At 38.2% G+C, this 27,705-nt stretch overlaps 6 gene segments (V, D, J or C); 2 read left to right on the forward strand and 4 right to left on the reverse strand.

Annotated features, from left to right (window-relative positions):
- Positions 1-486: 486 nt before the first annotated feature.
- On the reverse strand, positions 487-2,063 carry LOC131988558 (Ig lambda-2 chain C region-like). The segment is given in 2 exon segments: positions 487-1,065; positions 1,975-2,063. A coding segment is annotated over 1 exon segment (312 nt).
- A 6,400-nt stretch (positions 2,064-8,463) lies between these two features.
- On the reverse strand, positions 8,464-9,965 carry LOC131988567 (Ig lambda-2 chain C region-like). The segment is given in 2 exon segments: positions 8,464-9,042; positions 9,931-9,965. A coding segment is annotated over 1 exon segment (312 nt).
- Positions 9,966-10,660: 695 nt separating this feature from the next.
- LOC131988371 (Ig kappa chain V region 3381-like) lies at positions 10,661-11,127 on the forward strand. The segment is given in 2 exon segments: positions 10,661-10,712; positions 10,805-11,127. Coding segments are annotated over 2 exon segments (375 nt in total).
- Positions 11,128-15,632: 4,505 nt separating this feature from the next.
- On the reverse strand, positions 15,633-17,637 carry LOC131988599 (Ig lambda-2 chain C region-like). The segment is given in 2 exon segments: positions 15,633-16,200; positions 17,102-17,637. A coding segment is annotated over 1 exon segment (312 nt).
- Positions 17,638-24,348: 6,711 nt separating this feature from the next.
- LOC131988494 (Ig lambda-2 chain C region-like) lies at positions 24,349-25,834 on the reverse strand. The segment is given in 2 exon segments: positions 24,349-25,207; positions 25,278-25,834. A coding segment is annotated over 1 exon segment (312 nt).
- A 790-nt stretch (positions 25,835-26,624) lies between these two features.
- Positions 26,625-27,082, forward strand: LOC131988493 (Ig kappa chain V region 3381-like). The segment is given in 2 exon segments: positions 26,625-26,676; positions 26,769-27,082. Coding segments are annotated over 2 exon segments (366 nt in total).
- Positions 27,083-27,705: the final 623 nt, after the last annotated feature.

Below are 27,705 nucleotides of genomic sequence, written 5' to 3' on the forward strand. Positions count from 1 at the left end.
CCTCCCTCAGTCAGACTGCAGAGACACTGAGCTGTTACAGCAGGAACCGACTGCAGCTGCTGAAGAGGAAGAGACTCTGACACAGACCACTGAACACAGAGCTGACAGTCACCTCTACAAGCACTAACTTAAATAAGTTAATTTAAAAAAAAAAAACTTTAACATCTAATAAAATTTCATATTCTCTCCATATTTCCTCTTAGCTAAAGAGACAAATGTTGCCCAATCACATATTTGAGTCATGATTTCAACCACCTGAAAAATCTCTTTCACAAATCTGTCCTTGCTTTTTCTTCTTTTCATGACATCATATAATATTAGTGTTGAATATAACTTAAAATGCCCATTTTAAAAAGAGCATCTTGTACATTTAAGCGATCATTACTCAGCTTTTAATCTTCCATGAAGAGGATTATCAGTTAAACATATGAAACATTTATTTTCTCACATCTCTTCATGTGATAAAAGACCAAACACTTCATCATGTTATTATTCAGTGAAAGCTTTATTAGCAAAAACACGAGTCATCAACATGACAGTCATGAAGCACAGTCACATCTAGCTGCTGAGCTCCTCACATTACTCTCTAAGTTGTTGTTGTCCAACACTTTACAGCTGTTGTTCTCTGCCACACAAAGCTTTAGTTTCCTCTACAAACATTCAAACTCCTATTGATGAGAGCAGCAGGTGTGTTCCTCCTGCTCCCCACACACAGAGCTGCTGTCCTGGGCTTCAGCCAGCCCCTCTAGCCCTCACACTGGCTCCTGCGGAGGGAGCGGGTCTGGCTGTGGCCATGATGGAGGACCCTGCAGGAGAACAGCTCTCCTTCCATCCAGCGCTCCTGGCTCAGGCTCAGGGTGCTGCTGCTGCTGTAGCGTCCGCTCTTCTCCTCCTCGGAGCTGCTCAGGACCCCCTCTGTCACCTCTGTAGCGTCCACCTCCCAGCTCACCACGGCTCCCTGAGGAGAGTAGCCGCTCAGCAGGCAGACCAGCGTGGCCGAGGCCCCAGAGAGCCGCTCAGAGGAGGGGGGAAGCAGAGAGACTGAGGGCCTGAGCATGGGGCCAGCTGGAGGGGAGAGCAGAGACACACAAGGAGCAGATGAACTTGACTGGAGGACAGACAGCTCAACATGAGACACTTATGAGACATGACAGAGGTCAACACTACTGTGGATGAACTGTGTGCATGATACTGAGATCAGACAGAGGAGAGGAGCCCAGACATGGGAGGAAATGAGGCTTTAACACAGAAAACTACATCATCAAACTTGATGTCATTTAAAGTCATCAATCTTCTTCTGTGGCACTCATCATAAATCACTAATAATTAGACAACATATTGCAACCTGACTAATTTATAAATGTAGCTGAAATATTTAAGAACAAATCTTTGAATTAATTTTTTAATGTCTGTTTCAAAATGTGGCAGTAAATAACTTTTTTATTGAAAAAATGTAACATCTGTATCCAGTGAAGGACTTTGTCATCTGTGAGTTTCACTTCCTTTTCACCACTTTAAACTAACGAACTGTGAAGGCAAACTGCAGCGATACTGGATCTACATATAAACTCACTCGTTTGTTTTAAAGGCATTTTAGATTTAATTTAACAACTGTTTGAATGGAAAAGTTAAAAAAGCTGATTAAAATACATTTTTTGTTTAAAGCAATAAAATGTTTCTCACATGAAATGTACAATCATATTTTGCAGAACACAAATTTTATTGAAAATAAATATGATCAAAATTAAAGTTATTTTCTCTATGATAAGCAATGAAATTATGTAGATTATGACAAGTCAAATCTTTCTTCACAATGATAATGACAAACTGCGACATTAGTCAAGCCTAATAGATAACAAAAAAATATCCACAACAAAAAAAATTATACAAAAAAATTTCAGGTTTGATCACATTATGTTGTAGCATTAAACATAATCTTAAATGTTGTAGAAATTAGAAATCTCTGGTACTTACAGTGAAAGATGAGTTTGGTTCCTCCACCAAAAGTCCTCCACAGTGATACAAACTCATTAAGCGGCCGTACAAAAACCTCCTGCACTGAGAACAAACATCTATCCTCTGAAAACACTCTGTTTTTATGATAAAACTGATAAAATTAAAATTATTTAATGTAAAAAACGTTTTAACTCATGGGGCTTGAAATTACTGACAAAATAAAAGATTATTTTTCATCATTATTGTAACTTTTACTGTTGAGACATAAAAACAAACCCGTAAATATTTATATATTCTAATTTATTTTATATCAGTTGAAAGACTGCAAACAAAAATATGTTTAAACAAATGTTTACATTTAAATTTAAATGACAAAAAAAACATTATTAAGTAAAAATGCAGTTTCTCATCCCCTGTAGGTAAATATAGAAGACATTTTTTTTACATCATACCAACCACAGTGGACACAAACTGATTCCTAAATCCTCAACTGCACTTCTAATATCAACATTTTCTTGTGTTCCATTAAGATGATAGATGGTGTAAATCCAAGCAGTATTCCTCCTGATTTAGTGTCCCACGTTGGCTTCAGTCTGTTGAGAGCAGAGAAATCATTTCCATAGAGAGGAGGCTTTGCATGGTCAGCTGATCCTCCAGTGAACTGAGAAGGTTTATAGTCCTGTGAGTTCAACACTGCAGGACTCAGATCTGTCAGTCAACACAGCAGAAACCACAACCACCATGACTCTCATCACCATCCTCATCTGGACGCTGGCCTGCTGCTGTTTTACAGGTTCATTCACTCAGCAACATTTCAAACATGATGTGCTGCCTTTTCTCTCATTGATTTCTGCTGATAAATGAAGGATTTGTTTGTGTCTGCAGGATGCAGCGGTCAGGTGACTGTGACTCAGCCTGCAGTAAAGACATCTGCTCCAGGATCCACTGTCACTATCAGCTGTAAGACCAGCCGGGCTGTTTTCAGATGGTCTGATGGCGATGAGGGCTTGCACTGGTATCAACAGAAATCTGGACAGACTCCAAAGCTCCTGATAAGATCTACAAGTAAACGTGTATCAGGAACAGCAGCTCGGTTTAGTGGCAGTGGAAGCAGCTCTGACTTCACTTTGACCATCAGTGGAGTTCAGACTGAAGATGCAGCAGTTTATTACTGTTATATGTCCCACGACACAAGTGGCAATGAAGTGTTCACACAGTGATTTGTAGTCGTACAAAAACCTCCCTCAGTCAGACTGCAGAGACACTGAGCTGTTACAGCAGGAACCGACTGCAGCTGCTGGAGAGGAAGAGACTCTGACACAGACCACTGAACACAGAGCTGACAGTCACCTCCACAAGCACTAATAACTTTATTAATAATAGAAATATTTTAATGACTTTTTATGGCATTTTAGCCAAAGCGTTTAATGTAGTAAAACCTTAAATAATTCCACGATTCATAGATCATTTCAAGTAGCACTTATTTTTTTTTCATGTTGTTCTTCAGTATTTTTCATTGTCATTCGAAACAGAAAACCAGTCAAAGAAATATCATCATCACTTAATAACCAAAGATGATCAAAAGATAGATGTATGTCTAAAGTTCATAAAAAAACATTTATTCAACACAAATAGAGAAGATCAGATTTATTCGTCCTACCTTGGATAAATAAATTCAGTCCTCACAGCAGCTAAAGGTGTGGGTTCCAAAGATATAAAAATAAAGGAAATAAGACATATATATACATTGACAAACATACAAAACATACACATAAACACAAAATACATCGATGGCTGCTGTTGAGAGTTATTGTTAATATTGCCTATTCTTCTAAAGTCATTCTGTATTGCAGAGATATTACAAATAAATATGTGTATAGATGTACTTAAAGGAACATGTGAAGTGACATGGTGATATGATCAGTGCTACATGATGTAAAGAAGAGAAGAGAGTGTAAGAGCTGCTGTAACTAGCTGACACTCACACTGCTCCATCTTGAAATACTATTTTTATATCAAATAATTTAAAAAGAGTGAAATCAATTGAAATCATCGTACCAGTTAATTTCTGAACTCTTTCCAAAAATGAAAATTATGTGGTAAGCTGAAGATTGGAAATTTGCTATACCCTGCCCTAATAATGACAACAAGGTGACACAAAACAACCACAAAGAGACAAAAACTAACTACAAAAAAAAACTACAAAGTCCTTCTTGATGCTGGGTTATCTTGGTCAATAAAACGATTTTAACCCAGCACAAATAATGACCACAGGGTGCTACAAAACTACTTCAAAAGAAACATAAAACAACCAGAAAGAGACAAAGTGACATAAAGAAACCACAAAGAGACACAATGCAACCTTACAGAAGCCCAAAGACCATAAAGAGACTCAAAACTATGAAGTCATGTTTGGTGTTGGGTTATCTTGGTCAATAAAGATATTAATGCACAGTTCTAATAATGACCACGAGGTGACACAAAACAACTTCAAACATTCACAAAACCACTTCAAAGAGAAATAAAGTAACCACAAAGAGACACAAAAGACCATAAAGAGACTCAAAACTACTTTACAGAGACAAAAAGCCCTGCAGAGTTCTACAACTACAAAGAGAGAAAACTGTCAGGCCGGGCTCGAAGCAGGACTCAGACGCAGAGATAGAGTATGTCAAAAGCACTTTATTTTGGTACTTAGGCCCCGTTCACACGAGGACGCTCGCGGGTAAAAACGACAAAATAATTTATTGGAAGTGCCTTCCAAAGTGGAAAAGTTAAATACGCTCCGCCGTAGCGTGTCCGTCTACACTGACAAGACGCGAAACTCTGCTCAGATCTGCTCACGTCACGTATGTGTTTACGTCACATACATGCTCCAGTACAGGAAAATAAACAAACGTGGGATTATTTCCATGCGTCGGACCTTCAAGCTGCTCTGGCAGCTCTAATAAACTTACAGGAGTCTTTCCACCAAATGTACAGGATCTGTACAGATAGTATTAGTGAACAGAGAAGGATCTGGAATTACCTCCATCACATTTTGGATGCAGCAATTCGTCGGAGGCGAGCCAGACGGCTGTGAACGAGACCTGGGAGATCTAGTGATGGTGGAGAACTTTGTGGAAGGAGAAGCTGATGAAAATGTGTGGCGTTAAAACTTCTGCATGCCCAAAGATGCTCTTATCACTTTAAGTGATGCTGCCTGGCTGCATACAATCGAATTTCACACACTTTTGCATCACCGTATGCACGCAGATTTCCTCCCGAAAACACTTGTCTAAACAAGGAATAAAAAGTGAAGACGCGACGCCACTTTTGTGTCTTCTGTTGAGACCGTCCTCGTGTGAACGGGGCCTTAGTGAGCAAGAGGAACTCCCCGAACAGAGGAAGCAAAAGGGCTATGAACATTTAACAGTCTAGAAGACCTAACACTAAAAATCCCTAAAAAGAGGGAAAACACAAAACTCCTGACTATCCTGAAACTCAGGGCAAACTATCCTACGGGATAAGGAACAAACAACTAGACAAGGGAAGGGGGAAAAAGGGACAAAATAAAATACTAATAAACAAAAGGCGCTCCAAAAGGGAGGAAAAGACTTAACAGGGAAAATGACTAAACTAAAAATCACTCCGTAAAATGGAGGAACAATCTAAGGGAGAAAAACTAAATAACTCAAAATCACTCTTAAGGAGGAATAACAAAAGGCAATCTAAACAACTAACAAACTAAGGGAGCAGCAAAGCTGTGAAAATTTACAAAAGAAAATCACTCTTACGAGGAGAACAAACTTGAAAACGAAGCAAGGCAGATGACTGTGGCGATGACAAGAACTGTGGTAATGCTGGCGAGACGAAAAAACGACACACTGGCACAGGACAAGGGAGACACAGACTATTTAACACATGAGGGAGGGAGCACCAGGTGAACACAATTGGTAATTAGGGGAGACACTCAGGCAGGTGACACACACAGGCAGGGGCAGGTGACCTGAAACGAGAGGAGAGTTACTTTTCAAAATAAAAGCAGTAACGAGACCAAAACATAAAAAACCCAAGACCTCACCACGGTGTGACAAAAACTACAAAGACTCTGAGGATCTTGCTCCTCTAATGGAGGGATGGGGGCCCTATTACATGTCTGTGTCCAGGGGCCCACTGTCTCATCATTCTTCCATGATGTGAATGATTCAAATGAATGTACTTCCTCCTGTTTGACACCAGAGGGCAGTATTCATCTTTATGAAGCAGAAACACACAGACAGCTCTCACTGGCATGTGTGTGTCACCCACAGAAGTTCTACTTTGAATATCTGTCGTGCTTCCCTGCACATCAGGGGCTTTTAAGGCCCCAAGTCTTCTGTCAACTAATACATGATTGAATTATTTTCTCTCAAACACACATATACATCCATAATGAAGATGCTGCTGGTTTTCCTGCTGATAGTGGCAGTCCACATTCAGGGTGAGATTCTGATTGATTTGACTGAACACCAAGTGCCAGCTTTTAGTTAGTTTGGTTTTTACGTTGGAACTGTCCTTTATATAATAAATACAGTAGTAATGTTTTATATTCTTGCAGGATGGCTGCAGGAGACTCTGACATGCACCACTGCTCACCTTCACAGTCCCCTGAAACACAACCTTACAGAAACCTGATGAAGTTCAGCCCAGTCAAATGTGGAGTGAAACTCAGATATTCATGTCCCTGAGAGTCAGATTCTGTTCCTCTTTACAGCTCCAGATGTTCACTGATCACACAGTCTTCTTCACTAACTAAAAATGAATAAATAAAGTGACCCGAAATGAATGCAGAAGACATTTCTCTTCTCTTTAAACACTGAATCTAAAGAACACGATGTAACATAAGCTACTATGTTGCACATGTATGAGCAAACAGGTAGTGCATTATGCATTGTAGATGTATTTCTGAGGTGTGCTATATTACAAGTCCTGACTCCAAAAAACATTGGGATGCTTAGTAAAACATAAATCAGACAGAATGTGATGAATTCTTTATCCTTGTTGAAATATATTAAATTAAGGAAACTAGAAGATGTTGCCTTTCAAATCAAGTCTCATAAATGTATAAACTGAATCAAACAGTGTCAGATGATATTAGAAAAGTTTTCAGATGAGCTTTAAAGGCCCAAATGATACTCAAGATATGATGAACTGTTGCTTTTCTTGTCTCACAAAAACAGCTGTGATTTCAGGGTTTGGTGTGTCAAAGGATGTAATTAATTCATTAAGAAGTAAGATCAGGACACAAGCAGGCAGTCAAACAGGCAGAAGTGTCCAAAAACGACAAAAAAGGCAAGAAATGAAGGTGTTTATCCAAGCAGTATTCCTCCTGATTTAGTGTCCCACGTTGGCTTCAGTCTGTTGAGAGCAGAGAAATCATTTCCATAGAGAGGAGGCTTTGCATGGTCAGCTGATCCTCCAGTGAACTGAGAAGGTTTATAGTCCTGTGAGTTCAACACTGCAGGACTCAGATCTGTCAGTCAACACAGCAGAAACCACAACCACCATGACTCTCATCACCATCCTCATCTGGACGCTGGCCTGCTGCTGTTTTACAGGTTCATTCACTCAGCAACATTTCAAACATGATGTGCTGCCTTTTCTCTCATTGATTTCTGCTGATAAATGAAGGATTTGTTTGTGTCTGCAGGATGCAGCGGTCAGGTGACTGTGACTCAGCCTGCAGTAAAGACATCTGCTCCAGGATCCCCTGTCTCTATCAACTGTAACAACAACCCAGCTGTTTCAAATGGGTGCAGCGGGTTTTGTATGTCCTGGTATCAAAACAAATCTGGACAGACTCCAAAGCTCCTCATAAGATCAGGAAGCACACGTGAATCAGGAACAGCAGCTCGGTTTAGTGGCAGTGGAAGCTACTCTGACTTCACTTTGACCATCAGTGGAGTTCAGACTGAAGATGCAGCAGTTTATTACTGTCAGAGTTACCATGTAATAAACGGTGCTTTAGTATTCACACAGTGATTTGTCGTCGTACAAAAACCTCCCTCAGTCAGACTGCAGAGACACTGAGCTGTTACAGCAGGAACCGACTGCAGCTGCTGAAGAGGAAGAGACTCTGACACAGACCACTGAACACAGAGCTGACAGCCACCTCTGCAAGCACTAACTTAAATAACTTAATTTAAAAAAAAACAACTTCAACATCTAATAAAATTTCATATTCTCTCCATATTTCCTCTCAGCTAAAGAGACAAATGTTGCCCAATCACATATTTGAGTCATGATTTCTACCACGTGAAAAATCTCTTTCACAAATCTGTCCTTGCTTTTTCTTCTTTTCATGAGATCATATAATATTAGTGTTTAATATAACTTAAAATGCCCATTTTAAAAAGAGCATCTTGTACATTTAAGCGATCATTACTCAGCTTTTAATCTTCCATGAAGAGGATTATCAGTTAAACATATGAAACATTTATTTTCTCACATCTCTTCATGTGATAAAAGACCAAACACTTCATCATGTTATTATTCAGTGAAAGCTTTATTAGCAAAAACACGAGTCATCAACATGACAGTCATGAAGCACAGTCACATCTAGCTGCTGAGCTCCTCACATTACTCTCTAAGTTGTTGTTGTCCAACACTTTACAGCTGTTGTTCTCTGCCACACAAAGCTTTAGTTTCCTCTACAAACATTCAAACTCCTATTGATGAGAGCAGCAGGTGTGTTCCTCCTGCTCCCCACACACAGAGCTGCTGTCCTGGGCTTCAGCCAGCCCCTCTAGCCCTCACACTGGCTCCTGCGGAGGGAGCGGGTCTGGCTGTGGCCATGATGGAGGACCCTGCAGGAGAACAGCTCTCCTTCCATCCAGCGCTCCTGGCTCAGGCTCAGGGTGCTGCTGCTGCTGTAGCGTCCGCTCTTCTCCTCCTCGGAGCTGCTCAGGACCCCCTCTGTCACCTCTGTAGCGTCCACCTCCCAGCTCACCACGGCTCCCTGAGGAGAGTAGCCGCTCAGCAGGCAGACCAGCGTGGCCGAGGCCCCAGAGAGCCGCTCAGAGGAGGGGGGAAGCAGAGAGACTGAGGGCCTGAGCATGGGGCCAGCTGGAGGGGAGAGCAGAGACACACAAGGAGCAGATGAACTTGACTGGAGGACAGACAGCTCAACATGAGACACTTATGAGACATGACAGAGGTCAACACTACTGTGGATGAACTGTGTGCATGATACTGAGATCAGACAGAGGAGAGGAGCCCAGACATGGGAGGAAATGAGGCTTTAACACAGAAAACTACATCATCAAACTTGATGTCATTTAAAGTCATCAATCTTCTTCTGTGGCACTCATCATAAATCACTAATAATTAGACAACATATTGCGACCTGACGTTGTCATAAATATAAAATTTAAAAATTAAAACATGAATTAATTTGTAATATCTGTAGCAGTAAAAACTTTATTTATTGAAAAAAATGTAACATCTGTATCCAGTGAAAGACTTTGTCATCTGTGAGTTTCACTTCCTTTTCACCACTTTAAACTAACGAACTGTGAAGGCAAACTGCAGCGATACTGGATCTACATATAAACTCACTCGTTTGTTTTAAAGGCATTTTAGATTTAATTTAACAACTGTTTGAATGTAAAAGTTAAAAAATAATAATTTTAAGTTATATTTTAGCATTAAAAATATTCTCCTGTAAATTGTAAAACATATTTTGATTGAACAATATATCATGAAAATTAAATATGAGAAAATTAAAACTGTTTGAGATATAATTAACAATGAAATTATGTAGAATATGAAAAGAAAAACATTATTCCTGCACAATATTTATACCAAACTGCTACATCAGTTAAGCCTAATAGATAACAAAAAAATTTCCACAACAAATAAGTTATACAAAATAATTTCAGGTTTTATCACATAATGTTGTAACATTTAACATAATCTTGAATGTTGGAGAAATTAGAAATCTCTGGTACTTACAGTGAACGATGAGTTTGGTTCCTCCACCAAAAGTGAACCACAGTGATACAAACTCATTAAGCGGCCGTACAAAAACCTCCTGCACTGAGAACAGACATCTATCCTCTGAAAACACTCTTTTACACTTTTTAGGATAAAACTGCAAAAATTGAAATTATTTAATGTACAAAATGATTTAATTCATGTGGTCTAAAAGTTTTTTATAAAATAAAAGATCAATTTTCATCATTATTGTAACTTTTACAGTTGAGACAGAAAAACAAACCTGTAAAATATTTATATATTCTAATTTATTTTATATCAGTTGTAAGGCTGCAAACAAAAATATGTTCAAACAAATGTTTAAATTTAAATTTGAATGAGAAAAAAACATTATTAAGTAAAAAAGCAGTTTCTCATCCCCTATAGGTAAATATAGAACAATAAATATTGACATCATACCAACCACAGTGGACACAAACTGATTCCTAAATCCTCAACTGCACTTCTAATATCAATATTTTCTTGTGTTCCATTAAGATGATAGATGGTGTAAATCCAAGCAGTATTCCTCCTGATTTAGTGTCCCACGTTGGCTTCAGTCTGTTGAGAGCAGAGAAATCATTTCCATAGAGAGGAGGCTTTGCATGGTCAGCTGATCCTCCAGTGAACTGAGAAGGTTTATAGTCCTGTGAGTTCAACACTGCAGGACTCAGATCTGTCAGTCAACACAGCAGAAACCACAACCACCATGACTCTCATCACCATCCTCATCTGGACGCTGGCCTGCTGCTGTTTTACAGGTTCATTCACTCAGCAACATTTCAAACATGATGTGCTGCCTTTTCTCTCATTGATTTCTGCTGATAAATGAAGGATTTGTTTGTGTCTGCAGGATGCAGCGGTCAGGTGACTGTGACTCAGCCTGCAGTAGAGACATCTGCTCCAGGATCCACTGTCACTATCAGCTGTACGACCAGCCGGGATGTAGGAGGTTGGTGCAGTGGGTTTTGTATGGCCTGGTATCAGCAGAAATCTGGACAAACTCCAAAGCTCCTGATTAGATCAGGAAGCACAAGACATTCAGGAACAGCAGCTCGGTTTAGTGGCAGTGGAAGGAGCTCTGACTTCACTTTGACCATCAGTGGAGTTCAGACTGAAGATGCAGCAGTTTATTACTGTCAGAGTGAACATGGTGGTGGTGTGTTCACACAGTGATTTGTCGTCGTACAAAAACCTCCCTCAGTCAGACTGCAGAGACACTGAGCTGTTACAGCAGGAACCGACTGCAGCTGCTGAAGAGGAAGAGACTCTGACACAGACCACTGAACACAGAGCTGACAGTCACCTCTACAAGCACTAATAACTTTATATTAATAAATAGACATATATTACGATTTATCCAAGCCATTTAGCTAAAACATATTTCATGGAGAAAATCTTCAATCATTCTATGATTCTCAGCACATTTCCATCATGAAGCACATTTAGTTTCTCATGTTCTTCTTCAGTATTTTTCAGTTTTCAATGGAAAAGGCAATCAAATAAATATCATCATAGCTTCATAACCAAATATGATTTTCGAAAGATGATCATCTGTCTAACGTTACAAAAACATTTTTAGTGAAAACTCTCCACACTGAGATGTCTCTTATTGTGAAAAGCCTGTCTTGAATGCACCAATCAAACTGATCCAGGATCAGTTTGTTTCATCAAGAAAGAAAGAAAGAAAGAAAGAAAGAAAGAAAGAAAGAAAGAAAGAAAGAAAGAAACTTCATCAATCTGTCTGACAGATTTATTGTTTTACTCAAAATCCTGATCCTCTTGATTGACAGCACAAGTGTTCAATGGTCTGATGGTTGTGTTATAATAATTTGATTATTCTCTATTGTTAAAATGATTTGATTACTCTGCTTCTTTTTTGTGTCTCTCTTTTGTCTCTGTTGTCTGTCTCTGTGTGGTGAAGGTCTCTATGCATGCATAATTAACTAAACCTTGGGTGCACTATCTATCTCTATGCATTTTTATATTAATCAGGCAATATGATTTTCATACAATGATTATGTTTGTGTGTTAATGTTGGTTTAGAAAACTGTGATTACTTTAATTACATATATTCCATTTGCTTAAACTGATTAAGATTCTATAATCACAAAGAATATATTTTATGTTTCATATTTTTTAGACTTTAGAATAACATGAAGACATTTGAAAAATAAGTGGCTCCAAATTATATCTGTAAGACATAACAAGGCAGGAGGTTTTGTTGAATGTTCTGAAGAAGAGGCCAGGTCAGGACTTGATGTGCCGGGCATCAGAAGATTGTCGCCCGGTGACATGACGTGTCCCTGTATTGATTAAAACTGATGAATCAACGGATCAAGAAGGCGGAACTTCCTGGAAGAAATCTACTTTCATGATTAGTAAACATTGTTAGTATTTAATGGGTTCGAGGGCGAGAGACAGGGTTCAGATTTCACAAACTGAAACCCGTCTGTGTGTATCAGGAACATGTAGAGTGAACCCAGGGATCTCTGTAAAATATTGCACATTTCTTGACGTATTGTAATACAATTATGTTAAACTGAGAACTTGGACGTCTCCTGCTCATCATTCCCCATCAACGATCTGCGCAGAGAAAATAGGTGAGGATTTTGGGTTGGTGTCAGATTATTCAATTTTCAAGATTTCCTCAAGCTATTTTTCTAACAGTTGGTTCAACCCTCAGAGGACTGTTTCATAAAGATGTCTCTTATTGTGAAAAGCCTTTCTTGAATTTCGTAAAAATAAAACTGAACCAGGATCAGTTTGTTTCATCCAGACCAAAGTTCTCAGAGTGACATGTTTGGTTCTTCTTTTAGCACAAAGAGAAAAAACATGATGATCTACTTACTAACTTGTGAAGTGACTCGTATCTCAGCTGAAATGTATCAGAGCTGCAGAGGAGTTTTAACGTGTCAGCAGCTGCTGATGGAGGTCACACTGAGGTTCAGGAAACACTTGATGACATTAAACTTAAGATATTTTAGACCAAAAACTGAATAATATCATTTATTTACCCATAAACAGAACTTTGGGGTTAACCACTTAATTGAATTAAAAATGAAAATCCCTTTAATTGGTTATGAGCCTTCTAAGAAACCTTAAACTGTTCAGATAATCCATTAAAACTATGAATAGAGAGACAGGATTGGCTCACTTTAAAAGCCTGAAAAATATTTTTGAGATTTTAAAAAACAACATTAAATGAAGGCATAATGAAGCATGGGAAGTTTCCCAGCATGTAGGGCAGCCTGTGTGGACCTGCATCATGTTTTCTCCACTGGAAGGCTGAACTACAGGACACTTTATTATATTTTATCTGCCACAGGAGCATCCAAGAGGAGTTTTCTTCAAACTTATTGTGACCCACCTGAGTCCACCAGTGTCACAGCTGAAGCATCTCTGATTAACAGATTGATGTCCTGATCCTGATTAAAGTGAAGGAGCCAATACAAAATCAATCTCATGTCAGTATGAAGTTGTTGTGAACCTGGACAGCCAGCAGAGGGCAGCCTGCATCTATTTATGAGCACAAAGGCCTTTTGGGAAACTTTGTTCAGACAGAAACAGCAGAGAGACGAGGAACAGAAAGTCAAAAGTTTCTCCATGTTCTTCATCAGTCCACAGGGAGATGTAGCCTCTACTTACTCCACCTCATCTCTCCCTTTCTGTTTCACAAGGACAGCTGGCCACTAAAGTATGTTTGCATGATTTGAAATATTTACTGCTTATTCTTATTCCTCAGTATTCCTCCTGATTTAGTGTCCCACGTTGGCTTCAGTCTGTTGAGAGCAGAGAAATCATTTCCATAGAGAGGAGGCTTTGCATGGTCAGCTGATCCTCCAGTGAACTGAGAAGGTTTATAGTCCTGTGAGTTCAACACTGCAGGACTCAGATCTGTCAGTCAACACAGCAGAAACCACAACCACCATGACTCTCATCACCATCCTCATCTGGACGCTGGCCTGCTGCTGTTTTACAGGTTCATTCACTCAGCAACATTTCAAACATGATGTGCTGCCTTTTCTCTCATTGATTTCTGCTGATAAATGAAGGATTTGTTTGTGTCTGCAGGATGCAGCGGTCAGGTGACTGTGACTCAGCCTGCAGTAAAGACATCTGCTCCAGGATCCACTGTTACTATCAGCTGTAAGACCAGCCCGGCTGTCAATTGGAATTGCAATGGTGTGAAATGTTTGCACTGGTATCAACAGAAATCTGGACAGACTCCAAAGCTTCTCATAAGATCTACAAGCACACGTGAATCAGGAACAGCAGCTCGGTTTAGTGGCAGTGGAAGCAGCTCTGACTTCACTTTGACCATCAGTGGAGTTCAGACTGAAGATGCAGCAGTTTATTACTGTCAGAGTGTACACTACATAAACAATGCCTTTGTGTTCACACAGTGATTTGTCGTCGTACAAAAACCTCCCTCAGTCAGACTGCAGAGACACTGAGCTGTTACAGCAGGAACCGACTGCAGCTGCTGAAGAGGAAGAGACTCTGACACAGACCACTGAACACAGAGCTGACAGTCACCTCTACAAGCACTAACTACATATTCACTCTAATATATTGCACTAATATATTCTCGACTATTTTCATCTAGTTAACAAGAAGCATATGATACAAATATATAAAATGCTTTAGTGGCATCATGATGAATCTTATACATTAGAAGAAAACTATTTCATACTTTAGACCTCTAACCTTCTGTCCTTAGAATTTAAGGTAGTGAAACATGAAACATGTTTGCATGTTATTTTTAATCCAACGTGTTGATTTTCCACAGATAGAAGTCTCAGTACAGAATTTAGATTGATTTAATTAAATAAAGTATTTACTTAAGTGCTGTACCTATGTAATTTTTAAGGTTTAATGTATATCTCTTCGTAATTTTTGATGATTAATATTACTGATTTTGCTGACCCCCGACTTTACTTTTAGCGCCACATTTTTAGCAAAATGTCTGACAAACATGCTCAGGTATTCATGGTGGACAGAAGACATATTCCAGTCATTTATGTGATCCCCTGACCCTTCTGTTGAGGTAAAAATGTTTTTACACATTCACTAAATTTTCTCAACATGCATTTGATAAAATGGCACCAAATTATATCAAAAACATTAATGATTCCTGCAGCAAAATGTTGTTGATAATTCTCCATAGTTTCATAAATATGAGCAATACCTTTCCACATTTAAATATAAATAAAAATGGACTGTAGCTTCAGTCTGTGAGAGTGTCTGTGTGTTGCTCTAAAATGGCAAAATTTGGGGGTAATTTTGGTGTTTATAGCTACGTAATAATGACAGTCACCTCAACAAGCACAAACTTAAATAACTTAATTTAAAAAAAAAACTAACATCTAATAAAATCACATACATATCATGTTGTGTCTCTATTTCCTCTCAGCTAAACAGACAAATGTTGCTTGATCACATATTTGAGTCATGATTTCTGACACGTGAAGAATCTCTTTCACGATACTGTTCATGTTTTTTCATCTTTTCATGAGATCAAATTATACTATTATATAATATATCTTCAATTAACAACTTTAAAAGGAGAGGCTTGTCCATCTCAATGATTAATTATCAGGTTTTAATCTTCCACCACAACATTTAATTTCTCACCACTCTTCATAAAAGACCAAACACTTCATCATGTTATTATTCAATGAAAGCTTTATTAGCAAAAACACGAGTCATCAACATGACAGTCATGAAGCACAGTCACATCTAGCTGCTGAGCTCCTCACATTACTCTCTAAGTTGTTGTTGTCCAACACTTTACAGCTGTTGTTCTCTGCCACACAAAGCTTTAGTTTCCTCTACAAACATTCAAACTCCTATTGATGAGAGCAGCAGGTGTGTTCCTCCTGCTCCCCACACACAGAGCTGCTGTCCTGGGCTTCAGCCAGCCCCTCTAGCCCTCACACTGGCTCCTGCGGAGGGAGCGGGTCTGGCTGTGGCCATGATGGAGGACCCTGCAGGAGAACAGCTCTCCTTCCATCCAGCGCTCCTGGCTCAGGCTCAGGGTGCTGCTGCTGCTGTAGCGTCCGCTCTTCTCCTCCTCGGAGCTGCTCAGGACCCCCTCTGTCACCTCTGTAGCGTCCACCTCCCAGCTCACCACGGCTCCCTGAGGAGAGTAGCCGCTCAGCAGGCAGACCAGCGTGGCCGAGGCCCCAGAGAGCCGCTCAGAGGAGGGGGGAAGCAGAGAGACTGAGGGCCTGAGCATGGGGCCAGCTGGAGGGGAGAGCAGAGACACACAAGGAGCAGATGAACTTGACTGGAGGACAGACAGCTCAACATGAGACACTTATGAGACATGACAGAGGTCAACACTACTGTGGATGAACTGTGTGCATGACAGAGGAGACAGAGGAGAGGAGCCCAGACATGGGAGGAAATGAGGCTTTAACACAGAAAACTACATCATCAAACTTGATGTCATTTAAAGTCATCAATCTTCTTCTGTGGCACTCATCATCAATCACTAATAATTAGACAACATATTGCACCCTGACTAATTTTTGAATGTAGCTAAAATATGAAATAACTAACCTTTGAATACATTTTTAATATCTGCTACAAAATGTGGCAGTAAATAACTTTTTATTGAAAAAATGTAACATCTGTATCCAGTGAAAGACTTTGTCATCTGTGAGTTTCACTTCCTTTTCACCACTTTAAACTAACGAACTGTGAAGGCAAACTGCAGCGATACTGGATCTACATATAAACTCATTCGTTTGTTTTAAAGGCATTTTAGATTTAATTTAACAACTGTTTGAATGTAAAAGTTAAAAAAGCTGATTAAAATCCATTGTTTGTTTAAAGCAATGAAATGTTTCTCAGAGAAAATATATACCATATTTTGTAGAACACTAATATAATTGAAAATAAATATGATCAAAATTAAAGTTATTTTCTCTATAATAAGCAATGAAATTATGTAGATTATGACAAGTTAAATCTTTCTTCACAATGATAATGACAAACTGCGACATCAGTCAAGCCTAATAGATAACAAAAAAATATCCAAAACAAATAAATTATAGAAAATAATTTCAGGTTTTATCACATTATGTTGTAACATTTAAAATAATCTTAAATGTTGTAGAAATTAGAAATCTCTGGTACTTACAGTGAAAGATGAGTTTGGTTCCTCCACCAAAAGTCCTCCACAGTGATACAAACTCATAAAGCGGCCGTACAAAAACCTCCTGCACTGTGAACAAACATCTATCCTCTGAAAACACTCTGTTTTTATGATAAAACTGCAAAAATTAAAGTGATTTAACGTACAAAACGTTTAAATTCGTGTGGCTTGAAATTACTGAGAAAATTAAAGATCATTTTTCATCATTATTGTAACTTTTATATTTGAGACATAAAAACAAACCCGTAAGTATTTATATATTCTAATTTATTTTATATTAGTTTTAAGACTGCAAACAAAAATGTATTTAAAACAAATGTTTACATTTAAATTTAAATGAAAAAAAAACATTAAAAAGTAAAAAAGCAGTTTCTCATCACCTCTAGGTAAATATAGAAGAATAAATCTTGACATCATACCAACCACAGTGGACACAAACTGATTCCTAAATCCTCAACTGCACTTCTAATATCAATATTTTCTTGTGTTCCATTAAGATGATAGATGGTGTAAATCCAAGCAGTATTCCTCCTGATTTAGTGTCCCACGTTGGCTTCAGTCTGTTGAGAGCAGAGAAATCATTTCCATAGAGAGGAGGCTTTGCATGGTCAGCTGATCCTCCAGTGAACTGAGAAGGTTTATAGTCCTGTGAGTTCAACACTGCAGGACTCAGATCTGTCAGTCAACACAGCAGAAACCACAACCACCATGACTCTCATCACCATCCTCATCTGGACGCTGGCCTGCTGCTGTTTTACAGGTTCATTCACTCAGCAACATTTCAAACATGATGTGCTGCCTTTTCTCTCATTGATTTCTGCTGATAAATGAAGGATTTGTTTGTGTCTGCAGGATGCAGCGGTCAGGTGACTGTGACTCAGCCTGCAGTAAAGACATCTGCTCCAGGATCCACTGTCACTATCAGCTGTAAGACCAGCCAGAATGTTTACAGATGGTCTGATGGCAGACAGGGTATGCACTGGTATCAACAGAAATCTGGACAGACTCCAAAGCTTCTAATAAAATATGTGAGCACACGTGAATCAGGAACAGCAGCTCGGTTTAGTGGCAGTGGAAGCAGCTCTGATTTCACTTTGACCATCAGTGGAGTTCAGACTGAAGATGCAGCAGTTTATTACTGTTATATTCCCTATGACACAAGTGGCAATGGTGTGTTCACACAGTGATTTGTCGTCGTACAAAAACCTCCCTCAGTCAGACTGCAGAGACACTGAGCTGTTACAGCAGGAACCGACTGCAGCTGCTGAAGAGGAAGAGACTCTGACACAGACCACTGAACACAGAGCTGACAGTCACCTCTACAAGCACTAATAACTTTATTAATAATAGAGATATATTGATGACTTTTAATGGCATTTTAGCCAAAGCGTTTGATGTAGTAAAACCTTAAATAATTCCATGATTCACAGATTATTTCAAGTAGCACATTTTGTTTTTCATGTTGTTCTTCAGTATTTTTCATTGTCATTCGAAGCAGAAAATGTAGTCAAAGAAATATCATCACTTAATAACCAAAGATGATCAAAAGATAGATGTATGTCTAAAGTTTATAAAAAGCATTTTTTCAACACAGATAGAGAAGATCAGATTTATTTGTCCTACCTTGGATGAATAAATTCAGTCCTCACAGCAGCTAAAGGTGTAGGTTCCAAAGATATAAAGATATAAAAATAAAGGAAATAAGACATTATATATATACATTGACAAACATACAATACATACACATTATAAACACAAAATACATCGATGGCTGCTGTTGAGAGTTATTGTTAATATTGCCTATTTTTCTAGAGTAATTCTGTATTGCAGAGATATTACAAATACATATGTGTATATATACTTAAAGGAACATGTGAAGTGACATGGTGATATGATCAGTGCTACATGATGTAAAGAAGAGAAGAGAATGTAAGAGCTGCTGTAACTAGCTGACACTCACACTGCTCCATCTTGAAATACTATTTTTATAACAATCAAATCATTTAAAAAGAGTGAAATCAATTGAAATCATCGTACCAGTTAATTTTTTCCAAAAATTAAAATTATGTGGTAAGCTGAAGATTGGTAATTTGCTATACCCTGCCGTAATAATGACAAAAAGGTGACACAAAACAACCACAAAGAGACAAAAACTAACTATAAAAAAAAACTACAAAGTCCTTCTTGATGCTGGGTTCTCTTGGTCAATGAAGATATTTATACCCAGCACAAATAATGACCACAGGGTGCTACAAAACTACTTCAAAGAAACATAAAACAACCAGAAAGAGACAAAGTGACATAAAGAAACCACAAAGAGACACAATGCAACCTTACAGAAGCCCAAAGACCATAAAGAGACTCAAAACTATGAAGTCATGTTTGGTGTTGGGTTATCTTGGTCAATAAAGATATTAATGCACAGTTCTAATAATGACCACAAGGTGACACAAAACAACTTCAAACATTCACAAAACCACTTTAAACCTCTGAAGTCCAGGAGATTTTGGTTCAAATTTGTCAACTTCCTATGCATTAATTTCTGTCCCTGTTTAGCATCTTCTAGTCTGTCCTTACATCACATGCATGGCTCCTTTTTCTCCACACAAACTTGGCTATCAGTCAGATTTTTCATTTTATTTTAATTAACAAATTACAAAGCTGCCAGGAACCCAAAATACAAACAAAAGACACAGGTGTCTATGGAAATGTACCTTTTTTTTAAATTATTTATACACACAAAAAGCACAGAAAAAATAATAAATAGTAAAACTACAAAACAGTCTTTTTGCATGTAAATTAAAAATAGTAATAGTATTCATTGTAAAAAGAAAATTCACATTTTGAAAATGGTCTAAAAACATAAATGGCACAGTGTGAAAGCTCCTATGATTACACTTTCAACTGGCTTTCTCAGCTTGTCTACATATCATATATATAAATAAAGTTACTATTGTAAATAAAACATGTGTATTGTCAATACATAGATGGACTCCAGAGGGTTAAAGAGAAATAAAGTGACCACAAAGAGACACAAAAGACCATAAAGATACTCAAAGCTACTTTAAAGAGACAAAAAGCCCTGCAGAGTTCTACAACCACAAAGAGAGAAAACTACAAAGACTCTGAGGATCTTGCTCCTCTAATGGAGGGATGGGGGCCCTATTACATGTCTGTGTCCAGGGGCCCACTGTCTCATCATTCTTCCATGATGTGAATGATTCAAATGAATGTACTTCCTCCTGTTTGACACCAGAGGGCAGTATTCATCTTTACGAAGCAGAAACACACAGACAGCTCTCACTGGCATGTGTGTGTGTCACCCACAGAAGTTCTACTTTGAATATCTGTTGTGCTTCCCTGCACATCAGGGGCTTTTAAGGCCCCAAGTCTTCTGTCAACTAATACATGATTGAATTATTTTCTCTCAAACACACATATACATCCATAATGAAGATGCTGCTGGTTTTCCTGCTGATAGTGGCAGTCCACATTCAGGGTGAGATTCTGATTGATTTGACTGAACATCAAGTGCCAGCTTTTAGTTAGTTTGGTTTTTACGTTGGAACTGTCCTTTATATAATAAATAAGTAGTAATGTTTTATCTTCTTGCAGGATGGCTGCAGGAGACTCTGACATGCACCACTGCTCACCTTCACAGTCCCCTGAAACACAACCTTACAGAAACCTGATGAAGTTCAGCCCAGTCAAATGTGGAGTGAAACTCAGATATTCATGTCCCTGAGAGTCAGATTCTGTTCCTCTTTACAGCTCCAGATGTTCACTTATCACACAGTCTTCTTTACTAACTAAAAATAAATTAATGCAGAGCCCGAAATGAATGCAGAAGACATTTCTCTTCTCTTTAAACACTGAATCTAAAGAACACTATGTGACATAAGCTACTGTGTTCCACATTATGAGCAAACAGGTAGTGCATTATGCATTGTAGATGTATTTCTGAGGTGTGCTATATTACAAGTCCTGATTCAAAAAAAGTTGGGATGCTTAGTAAAACATAAATCTGACAGAATGTGATAAATTCTTTATCCTTTGTGAAATATATTCAATTAAGGAAACTAGATGTTACCTTTGAAATCAAGTCTCATAAATGTATAAACTGCTATAAACTTTGGCTCAGATTTAATTTTTTGATCCTAACCCTTCTCCTGTTCCTAAACCTGCAGCTTTAAGAGATTAAAGCTGATAACCTTTCATGCTGGTAAAAGTAAACTCTGAATTCTGAATTTGATATATTCTGTGTTAATTAACATTTTACACAGCATCCCAGCTTCTTTGGAATCAGAGTTGTGTATCATATCAAACTAAAACCAAGACTCAGAGAGTCGACCTTAACAGACAGCATGTTACATTTGTCACCTGTTGTGATTCAGCTGCATGTTGTGTTTCTACCTGTACTCTTGAAAACTAGCAGGGAAGTCAAAGTGAATCAAACTGTGTCAGATGATATTAGAAAAGTTTTCAGATGAGCTTTAAAGGCCAAAATGATACTCAAGATATGATGAACTGTTGCTTTTCTTGTCTCACAAAAACAGCTGTGATTTCAGGGTTTGGGGTGTCAAGGAACCTGAACAGAGACAGGGGGGAGTGATCCAAATAAAACAGGAAACACAAGACATGGAACATGAAGGCAAAATAAAATACTAAACAGACAGTTTATGGAGGCAAAGTCTATAGTATAGTCTGATATATATTTATGTTATTAGGAACAGGCCTCAACAAATTCCAGAGCTTTAAGATAAAGAGAGCAGAGAGCAGAGAAATCATTTCCATAGAGAGGAGGCTTTGCATGGTCAGCTGATCCTCCAGTAAACTGAGAAGGTTTATAGTCCTGTGAGTTCAACACTGCAGGACTCAGATCTGTCAGTCAACACAGCAGAAACCACAACCACCATGACTCTCATCACCATCCTCATCTGGACGCTGGCCTGCTGCTGTTTTACAGGTCAGGATTATTTTAAATATAAGATAAGGACATATTGTAATTAGATTTCTAAAACAACACACATGAAATAATTATTTCATATCACGCATGACTCTGAAGTGAATTAATGTCATCTTTTCCCTCTTTCCCCGCAGGATCTAACAGTCAACTGACTGTGACTCAACCTCTCGTAGTAACAAATCCTCTGGGATCATCGGTCACTTTGACCTGTGAAACAAATCCAGAAGTTAAGTCATGGTCTGATGGATCCAACAGAGTACATTGGTATCAGCAGAAATCTGGAGAAGCTCCCAAGTTAGTTATGAAAAACAGTAAAAATCCTGAAAGTGAGTTTTCTTCCCGATTCTCTGGCAGAGGAAACGGAGCAAACTCTGCTTTGACCATCAGTGGCTTTCAGACTGAAGATGCAGCAGTTTATTACTGTCAGAGATACGATGAAATAAACGGTGTTTGGTCGTCCACACAGTGATTTGTCGTCGTACAAAAACCTCCCTCAGTCAGACTGCAGAGACACTGAGCTGTTACAGCAGGAACCGACTGCAGCTGCTGAAGAGGAAGAGACTCTGACACAGACCACTGAACACAGAGCTGACAGTCACCTCTACAAGCACTAACTACATATTCATGATAATATATTTATTTAAAAATGCTTCAGAATCGAATGTCACCATGCAATAAAGCCCTTACCCACTGTCTGTCAAGGGGATATACAGTACTGTGCAAAAGTTTCTATTTTATAGATACTTGTTTTTAATTTAACTTGTGAATTTTAATACAGGTAGAGGCCCTGTATAAGCCCTTTGGGGTTTCTTGCCGCTACCTTGCACCTTTATTTTGTTGTTATGTCTTTATCTTTATCTTTTTTGTCTTTTTATTGTGCAAAATAAAAAACTTCAAACTTCTGTGCAAAAGTCTGAGGCAGGTGTGAAACAATGTCGAGAATTGATGCTGGTGTGAAGGCAAAGGGTGGTCAAACTAAATATTGATTTAAATTAGATTTTTCGTCTGATCACTGACATTGCATTTTATTAATTGATGAGAAATAAACTATTTATGTTTCTATTTTTGAAAGCAGTCTTATTTCACAGCATTTTTCACACCAGCCGACATCACATCACATGTAATGAATAAATAGGTCTGACTATTAATATTACTGTTATTACTGAATGTTAACACAGGAATGACGAGGAATGTTTATAACAGAAGAATGATTATTAATTATATTAAAAAATGAGCAAAAATATATTAAGAAGCTGTATGTTTGACTTTTGATATTTGCCGTCATCAAAGAATTGCAACAGGGGACCAATGCTGTGTGGAGGTCCCTGGTATGGAGAAGTTAGTGAACCCTGATCTAACCCATCATGTTCTGTTCTGTCTAGCAGAAACAGAGAAATGCTGCCTGATCACACATTCATTCAATTTATGTTTATTTAGTACGATAAAAAATGCAAAGTATTATACATTCTTTCCTTTTTAGATTAACATTAAATGTATGTCAATTCAATCAAATATACAGAGTGAGGAGCATCAGTTGAACTCATGCGAAAAAATGCAGAGAATGAATGCTGGTTTGAAGGCAAAGGCTGGTCACACCAAACATTGATTTGATTTAGATTTTTCTTCTGTTCAATCACTTTACATTTTGTTAATTGACAATAAACTAACTAGTAACATTTCTATATTTGAAAGCATTCTTATTCCACAGCGTTTTTTCAAACCTCCCTAAAACTTTTGCACAGTACTGTATGTTTTTTGATTCATGTATTTTAATATATTTCCTTCATAACAGAAGCCACTGAATGTAATGAATGAGTTGGCCTGACTATTAATATTACTGTTATTGCTGAATTTTAAGACAGAAAAAACAAGTCATGTTTATAACAGAAAAATGATTATTAATTATGATTTTTTTTAAATATGGAAAATATTAAGAAGCTGTAGGTTTGTCTCTTGATATTTGCCGTCATCAAAGGATTTCAACAGGGGACCAATGCTGTGTGGAGGTCCCTGGTATGGAAAAGTTAGTGAACCCTGATCTAACCCATCATGTTCTGTTCTGTCTAGCAAAAACAGAGAAATGCTGCCTGATCACACATTCACTCAATTAAAATGTATGCAAATTATTAAATATTCTTTCCTTTTTACATTAATGTTTAATTTCATGTTAATTCAATCAAATATACAGAGAGAGGAGCATCAGTTGAACTCATATAACCATTTAATTTCTCACCACTCTTCATAAAAGACCAAACACTTCATCATGTTATTATTCAGTGAAAGCTTTATTAGCAAAAACACGAGTCATCAACATGACAGTCATGAAGCACAGTCACATCTAGCTGCTGAGCTCCTCACATTACTCTCTAAGTTGTTGTTGTCCAACACTTTACAGCTGTTGTTCTCTGCCACACAAAGCTTTAGTTTCCTCTACAAACATTCAAACTCCTATTGATGAGAGCAGCAGGTGTGTTCCTCCTGCTCCCCACACACAGAGCTGCTGTCCTGGGCTTCAGCCAGCCCCTCTAGCCCTCACACTGGCTCCTGCGGAGGGAGCGGGTCTGGCTGTGGCCATGATGGAGGACCCTGCAGGAGAACAGCTCTCCTTCCATCCAGCGCTCCTGGCTCAGGCTCAGGGTGCTGCTGCTGCTGTAGCGTCCGCTCTTCTCCTCCTCGGAGCTGCTCAGGACCCCCTCTGTCACCTCTGTAGCGTCCACCTCCCAGCTCACCACGGCTCCCTGAGGAGAGTAGCCGCTCAGCAGGCAGACCAGCGTGGCCGAGGCCCCAGAGAGCCGCTCAGAGGAGGGGGGAAGCAGAGAGACTGAGGGCCTGAGCATGGGGCCAGCTGGAGGGGAGAGCAGAGACACACAAGGAGCAGATGAACTTGACTGGAGGACAGACAGCTCAACATGAGACACTTATGAGACATGACAGAGGTCAACACTACTGTGGATGAACTGTGTGCATGATACTGAGATCAGACAGAGGAGAGGAGCCCAGACATGGGAGGAAATGAGGCTTTAACACAGAAAACTACATCATCAAACTTGATGTCATTTAAAGTCATCAATCTTCTTCTGTGGCACTCATCATCAATCACTAATAATTAGACAACATATTGCAACCTGACTTGTTCATAAATATAACTGAAATATTTAAGAAGTAATCTATGACTTAATTTTTAATATCTGCAACCTGACTAATTTTTGAATGTAGCTAAAATATGAAATAACTAACCTTTGAATACATTTTTAATATCTGCTTCAAAATGTGGCAGTAAATAACTTTTTATTGACAAAATGTAACATCTGTATCCAGTGAAAGACTTTGTCATCTGTGAGTTTCACTTCCTTTTCACCACTTTAAACTAACGAACTGTGAAGGCAAACTGCAGCGATACTGGATCTACATATAAACTCACTCGTTTGTTTTAAAGGCATTTTAGATTTAATTTAACAACTGTTTGAATGTAAAAGTTAAAAAAGCTGATTAAAATACATTGTTTGTTTAAAGCAATAAAATGTTTCTCAGATAAAATATATACCATATTTTGTAGAACACTAATTTAATTGAAAATAAATATGATCAAAATTAAAGTTATTTTCTCTATAATAAGCAATGAAATTATGTAGATTATGACAAGTTAAATCTTTCTTCACAATGATAATGACAAACTGCGACATCAGTCAAGCCTAATACATAACAAAAAAATATCCAAAACAAATAAATTATACAAAATAATTTCAGGTTTTATCACATTATGTTGTAACATTTAGCATAATCCTAAATGTTGGAGAAATTAGAAATCTCTGGTACTTACAGTGAAAGATGAGTTTGGTTCCTCCACCAAAAGTCCACCACAGTGATACAAACTCATTAAGCGGCCGTACAAAAACCTCCTGCACTGTGAACAAACATCTATCCTCTGAAAACACTCTGTTTTTATGATTAAACTGCAAGAATTAAACTGATTTAATGTACAAAATTATTTAATTCATGTGGTCTGAAAGTTTGTTTTAAAATAAAAGATACATTTTCATCATTATTGTAACTTTTACAGTTGAGACATAAAAACAAACCCGTAAATATTAATATATTCTAATTTATTTTATATCAGTTGTAAGACTGCAAACAATATATGTTCAAACAAATGTTTAAATTTAAATTTAAATGAGAAAAAACATTAAAAAAGTAAAAAAGCAGTTTCTCATCCCCTATATGTAAATATAGAAAAACAAATATTGACATCATACCAACCACAGTGGACACAAACTGATTCCTAAATCCTCAACTGCACTTCAAATATCAATATTTTCTTGTGTTCCATTAAGATGATAGATGGTGTAAATCCAAGCAGTATTCCTCCTGATTTAGTGTCCCACGTTGGCTTCAGTCTGTTGAGAGCAGAGAAATCATTTCCATAGAGAGGAGGCTTTGCATGGTCAGCTGATCCTCCAGTGAACTGAGAAGGTTTATAGTCCTGTGAGTTCAACACTGCAGGACTCAGATCTGTCAGTCAACACAGCAGAAACCACAACCACCATGACTCTCATCACCATCCTCATCTGGACGCTGGCCTGCTGCTGTTTTACAGGTTCATTCACTCAGCAACATTTCAAACATGATGTGCTGCCTTTTCTCTCATTGATTTCTGCTGATAAATGAAGGATTTGTTTGTGTCTGCAGGATGCAGCGGTCAGGTGACTGTGACTCAGCCTGCAGTAAAGACATCTGCTCCAGGATCCACTGTCACTATCGACTGTAAGACCAGCCAGGCTGTTTACAATGGAAATTATATATTCTGGTATCAACAGAAATCTGGACAGCCTCCAAAGCTTCTAATAAAATTAGTGAGCACACGTGAATCAGGAACAGCAGCTCGGTTTAGTGGCAGTGGAAGCAGCTCTGACTTCACTTTGACCATCAGTGGAGTTCAGACTGAAGATGCAGCAGTTTATTACTGTCAGAGTTACCACAGTGGTGGTGTGTTCACACAGTGATTTGTCGTCGTACAAAAACCTCCCTCAGTCAGACTGCAGAGACACTGAGCTGTTACAGCAGGAACCGACTGCAGCTGCTGAAGAGGAAGAGACTCTGACACAGACCACTGAACACAGAGCTGACAGTCACCTCTACAAGCACTAATAACTTTATATTAATAAATAGACTCATTCATCCAAGCAATTTAGCTAAAACATATTTCATGGAGAAAATCTTCAATCATTCTATGATTCTCAGCACATTTCCATCATGAAGCACATTTAGTTTCTCACGTTGTTCTTCAGTATTTTTCAATAGATTTTCAATGGAAAAGACAATCAAATAAATATCATCATCGCTTCATAACCAAATATGATTTTGGAAGGATCATCATCTGTCTAACGTTACAAAAACATTTTTAGTGAAAACTCTCCACACTGAGATGTCTCTTATTGTGAAAAGCCTGTCTTGAATGCACCAATCAAACTGATCCAGGATCAGTTTGTTTCATCAAGAAAGAAAGAAAGAAAGAAAGAAAGAAAGAAAGAAAGAAAGAAAGAAAGAAAGAAAGAAACTTCATCAATCTGTCTGACAGATTCAGTGTCTTACTCAAAATCCTGATCCTCTTGATTGACAGCACAAG

This window comes from Centropristis striata, chromosome 16 (genome assembly GCF_030273125.1).
Source record: "Centropristis striata isolate RG_2023a ecotype Rhode Island chromosome 16, C.striata_1.0, whole genome shotgun sequence".
Taxonomy (NCBI): Eukaryota; Metazoa; Chordata; class Actinopteri; order Perciformes; family Serranidae; genus Centropristis; species Centropristis striata.